Genomic DNA, 5,731 nt, shown 5'->3' on the forward strand with positions numbered 1-5,731 from the left:
TTGAAGCTTACATGACGGAGTATATCCAGTCATAATGATTCTTTCTGGGCGTTTAGCCAAGCGAGGATGTAGGGGGAGACTTTGAACTATCTGTTCCCAGGAGTCTCACCAGACTAGGATAATCCAGGATACTGCATACTAGGATAATACAAACTGTTAGGAAAGCAAGTGAAAAAGAAAGGTGTAAGCGAAAAAATGCAGAAGCTTTGTGTGTTTGGAAAAAAAATGTCAAGGACCTTTAGTGAAACTCTGGCTTAATTGGCAGCTACAAACAAAATGGTTAATGGCCGATAACTCATTACCCATTCTCTCCTAGTAATAAGATGAACGTCCTTTTCCTCACACAATGTGGCAGCCCAGGAGTTTACATGGCAGTGCAATGGACGTGAAATAAATAATTAAGGATGTAATTAATAGAGAATTTGTGGGTCGATTGTTTGAATGTAAATGGTAGGTTGGAAGGAACAGTTTTCTGTGATTCACAAGTCTTTCAGTGGGTGCATCTTAAAAAAAAAAGTAGATTTTACATGAAGGATCCTGTATTTCAATCAATCATCTACTAATTCCCTAATATTCCCCTGCAGAGATATCTCCCATATGTTCTCATCTCTGAACCTTCTGAAAGGACCAAACTGGACAAAGAAACGCACAGTTCTTATGGCACGTTGAAAGACGCAGAGACACCATCAGCCACAATGGAGGATGCCGATATAGATTTAGATATGGATTTTTCCAGCACGGAAGATCAGCATGCACCGATTATAGACTTGGCAAGTTCCTGACAAAGCTGCATTACCTAGAACAAGCACAAGAGGGAGACATTGCACCTCATATATGGGATGGTGCTACTAAATTATAGTCTCAATAGTGATGGGGCTTGGAAGAACATTTCAGAGGGGATTCGGATGAGGAATCTAGATGCTACTCAGCTGCCCCAAGAACAGCTGGACGTCCCATAAACCATGTGTGTTACAAATTACTGGGTCGTGGAACTGTTGCAATATATCTGAAAGATTGGACGTATTCCTGAGATACTGTATCCAGCGCTGTCTGAGGGTCAGCCATTGCTGCTTAAGGAAATGACGGGGAATTAGGACTCTTACGGATCTAGGACTGTTTGAACTGTCAAGTAAAATAAAGTTTTTATAAATGTCTGATTACACGTAATACCTTTGCTGATTGTAGAAGCGAGCCGGTCTGTGTACTCCTGTATCCTTTTGGTTTTTCTGAGATGATTCTCCCATCACGTCATACCTCAAACACAATTACCAAATGCGGTCAATACCTTTTCCTGTTACAGTTTGGTTATTGAAACAATAATGGAACTGGAGGCCTGGGTTTGGGAAAAAATTTGATATTTTTTTAAGCTTTAATGCCTATGAAATTAAAGGGGAACTGTCTCGAATATTAAATGTATTTTCTAATAAAAGTTTGCACATGTGCGGTCTACTGAACAGAAGCCAGGCTCTAGGCAAGCGTGCTTGGTGATGATGGCTGATGTCCTCGCATTCTGAACAAGTTTCAGAACAAAGCTTCGCTCTGTCACAACTAAGGATTCCTCCGGGAGGGAACATGAACAGGTCTCTACTGGAATTCAAAGCTAAAACGTGAATTAAAAAGTACAGAGCACACCACAAGTAAAGGCACATTTTTTATTAGAAATAATATAACCTATTTGTTTATTAGTGACATTTTTTCCATCCAAAGGTTGCCCGTCGTGCCTGTAACGACTTGTGCTCTTTTTCATGAGCATGGAATTCCATCTATACATAGAATGTTACCATATGTATAGTTTGGGAGAAAAACCTACTAAACATAGTACAGCTAAATATATTGCATTTTATAGTCATTTCTCAAGCGGTTTTGTGACTATGGTTATGGTGCACAGAGGGACCCTTTAATATATACTTCTTGGTAATGAAGTAATGACCATAGCCATTAGTTTAAAAAGCTTCTGTAGTTTTAAGTCCCTGGTCACTTGTTCATCCCTCAGTGTGGGGTCAAAGGAGAAAATAAAATCCTCAATATATTTTATAATGAAAGCGCTAAGGCCGTTACAGCTTATCCTAGCAGGCTATGTTAAGATACGCTGCAGCAAACCAAAGGTAAATGAGATGTTTCTGATACACATTTTATGGTTACATTAAATAATAACCGCTAGCTCATAGCGTTTTCTTTGAGGCAAAATGTTTGCTCCTGTTTTACTTCTATACAAAGAAAAAAAAATGAAGTAAATGTAATATGTAGTCACTGCGCTAAGTTGGCAAATGTTTATCCTTTTACCCTATGCACAATTCTATCAGTATAGGATAGGTAATTAGTCATCTGCTCAAATACTTGGGCATAGACTAGAATATGAATTCAGAGAATGTGTATTCATAACCTCTTTCTCTGGACAGAATGTGTTTTTTTGGGGATATTATGGAAGTTTTCTCACAACAATATGTGATTAACAAAATCTTTTTTTATGAAAGTATGATTCTTTATTTTATACTTACTGTTTATACTCTATTTTATACTTACTGATTTCTATTAAGTCCCCTGGTTCTACACCCATAAAGGGATCTCTATCCTCCTCGATTTTGGATTATTTCTCTGTTTATGACACTGTGAGCCTAAACACAGGATGCTACATGTCTGTTGTGGATGGCATTATGTTATCAATAATAGAAACATGTAGTCTGTAAGCTGGGTACTGTAAAACGGTGTACCTGAAATTAATATATAACCTGGGGGACCAACACACCTTATAGCCAAATTCAATGAGAGGGAAATTTAATTTTACAAGGAATAGGTTGGTGACTTTCTGGCGGTTTTGGATCAGCAAGAAAATGACATATTTTAAGTGCCTGATGTTTGTATTTAAGGAAACAATGCTAAAGAGACCCTCTGATTTAAAATGTAAGTATATTTTGGACCACCATTTTCTCATTGAATCGGGGGGGGTTTAAGGACCATGGGGTAGTGGAGCACAGCTATCTGAGGGTCATAGTCAAGTCTGGACCACAACTCTGAGTGTCCGAGAACAACCATTAGTCTTGGAGCTTTGACCGTAAAGGATCACCATTGGCTCTTTGGAATTTGAGTAGTGGATGACTACTGTATCTTTGTCAGCCAGGCATTTCCACTCCAGCACTCAAAACAATATTTAAATAAATAATAAATCAGTGCAATATTTTTATTTAATTGTGTGTGTGTGTTTTCTATAACACCAATAAACTTTAGCGCAGGGCTCAAAATTGCCACTCCTTACTAGCCATTGGCAATGGAAAGGTCATCCCTGGCAAGTAGGAATTCCATGTGCCATGGACCCTCCAGGCTTTTTTTTTTCTTTTTTTCTCAGGCCTGGTCAGTAGCAGAGGATTTGAAATTTTGAGCCCTACTTTAGAGATTCTGTTTACTGTTGCAGTGCTTTATTGGAGCCGGTCAGTATCTTGTTACTTTTATATTAATAATAAATTGTGCCAAAAGAATAATAATATGCCGGTTATAATAATGTATGTATAATATATATAAAAAAAGAAAGTTACCAGTCAAGCGATAAATCAGTGTTTGCTGTTGATCTGTAGATGTCACAGTTCTAGAAGAATTTAAACCTTTGAGGGCCAAATACTTTGTGTAGATTATTTACCTTTAGTACAATGCGTCTATTCCCTCTAAGGTTTAATTTGTTAAGCTGGAGGGATTTCCTTTTAGAGATGTTGATTACATTGTTGATATTTTATATTAATTTACATGCTTTTATAATCACAAGCGAACGCTAATTAATAAAATAAACTTGACTTTGTTTTTTTATTTTCACACAATTTATGCTTTATATATATATATATATATCTCCTAATTCTCTCTACTCCTCTAGCGTCAGGTAGAGGTGAGTTCACACGCCGTTTGATAAGGCACGCCTTAGAAATGTAAAGGAAAACTCCCAGTACTGATTTATTTATTTGTTATATATCAATTCATATTCTTTGTTAAACATACACCTACGTGCCTTGGCATGCTTCTCTAGCCCTTCAAGGGATAATCGTGCACAAGGAATTTGGATATTTAAAGTTGAGAATCTGCATTTGTTGTCCTCAATGAAGTTTTATTTTCAATAAAACAATGATTTTCACAGTCCGACGTCCATGAAGTTTTATTTTCAAGAACACGATGATTTTTAAAGTCAAATGTCACAGAGCAGTAACACCTCTAAGAGGAATGATTCTGGTTTTAGAGTCCCCTCCACCATTGCTTTGATGAGCTGGCTAGGTAGATGTCAGTCTGTAGGTACTAGATAAACACACACAAAAAAACACTTAGTGGCTCCTTTTCCTGTGCTCTAGCAATTCCATGAAATCTTTGTATGATTTCTAAAGGCTGCGTAGATTATAGAAATGGACCAGGGGTGCCCAAAGGGTAGATTCCCCGATGCGGTAGAACTATAACTACCATGATGCTTTGCATGTCATTAGAATCACAAAGCATCATGGAAGCTGTAGTTTTAAGACAACTAGGGATCTACCTTTTTGGCACCCCTGTTCTAGACAGCTTGAACGCTTGGCAGTATCTCATGGCTAAATCCTAAACTGCACAAGTAAAGGGTGCCATGTATATATAAACCACTAGGTGTCTGCCTTGGTTAAACTCTCATAAAAGGGATGCGATTACATTAAGACCATGGTGATTTACTCCAAATGGGTTTTGCACTTCCCATTTTTATTTGCTGCAAATCATTTAAATATAGGTTAACTAACCTTGCTTCCAGGGCTGGGTCTCCCCAATACTTTCCGCTCCTTTTTCTGGTCTGTGTTCCAAACAAATTCTTCTTAAATATTTACATTGTTGAACCTTTGGCGTATTCACGGCGCTCACAAGTCATGCGCCAATCAGCTTTATCTGACTAGAGAATTGGCCTCAATGCTTCTCTATCAGAGTGGGACAAGGGGGACAGAACGTTGTAGGGACTTATAACCTGTTATGGTGAGCACTAAGAAGACTGTCTGTGGGAGGGATGGGTAAATGATCAATTAAGCGTTTAATTAGACTGTGTGTGTACACGAGTCATGCACAGTCCTACACGCTTCCACTTGCAGGCACATTCACAGTGCCACTTGCAAGGAGAAAAAGCTGATTAGAACCCTCACCAGCGCACAATGGGTACTGACAGACTTTTTTTTTGGTGCCAGAACCCAGCATTCCAGGTTGACAAAGTTACGTGTAAAGGTGTAACGAGACCCAGGGACAAAAATCACAGATTTCTTTGTGTAGGCAAAGTTTCAAGCTGAAATACTACACATGCACAGCCCATCCAACCGTTATCACACATATTGTCAAGGTGTGACAAGTCTGCTGCATTATCAAAGAACAGTGATGCACGCTTAGAGTTTACGGTCACATTTTTCCCAATTCAGTTGGTTTGTTTTTTTTGGCCTAATCTTTGCAATTTACTCTCCATTCACACTTTCAGTCTTGGAGTCATACATGAGAGCAGACAGGAGACCAGGAAGGGTGCTTGGTGGGAGAGATTATTATCATCGCCATCTATATTGCGCCAACAGAGATCTGTGCTATACAATCCTGGAAGCTCCTACTGTACTGAACTAGACAAACCGTAGCCTTCGAGGTGAAGAACTGATTCCATTGACCTCATGGCCCATTTGTGATTTATTAAAGGTTCTCTTTGACTAGAGCCATGGCCCTTATAATAAACTAGCCTTGTGGGCCCTCAGCTTACGGTTTGGCCCCTGAG

The 5,731-nt window shown here is 38.8% G+C and overlaps 1 protein-coding gene across 2 annotated transcripts in view; it reads left to right on the plus strand.

The window, feature by feature from the left end:
- TMEM63A (transmembrane protein 63A) overlaps positions 1–1,154 on the plus strand; it is a 61,209-nt gene extending 60,055 nt beyond the window's left edge. For both annotated transcript variants that reach the window (XM_063444063.1, XM_063444064.1), the window contains exon 23: positions 585–1,154. In XM_063444063.1, the coding sequence (XP_063300133.1) occupies positions 585–782 (198 nt within the window). In that variant the 3' untranslated portion in view covers positions 783–1,154. The remainder of the gene's footprint in view (positions 1–584) is intronic.
- Positions 1,155–5,731: the final 4,577 nt, after the last annotated feature.

Source organism: Pelobates fuscus, chromosome 2, assembly GCF_036172605.1.
Source record: "Pelobates fuscus isolate aPelFus1 chromosome 2, aPelFus1.pri, whole genome shotgun sequence".
NCBI lineage: Eukaryota > Metazoa > Chordata > Amphibia > Anura > Pelobatidae > Pelobates > Pelobates fuscus.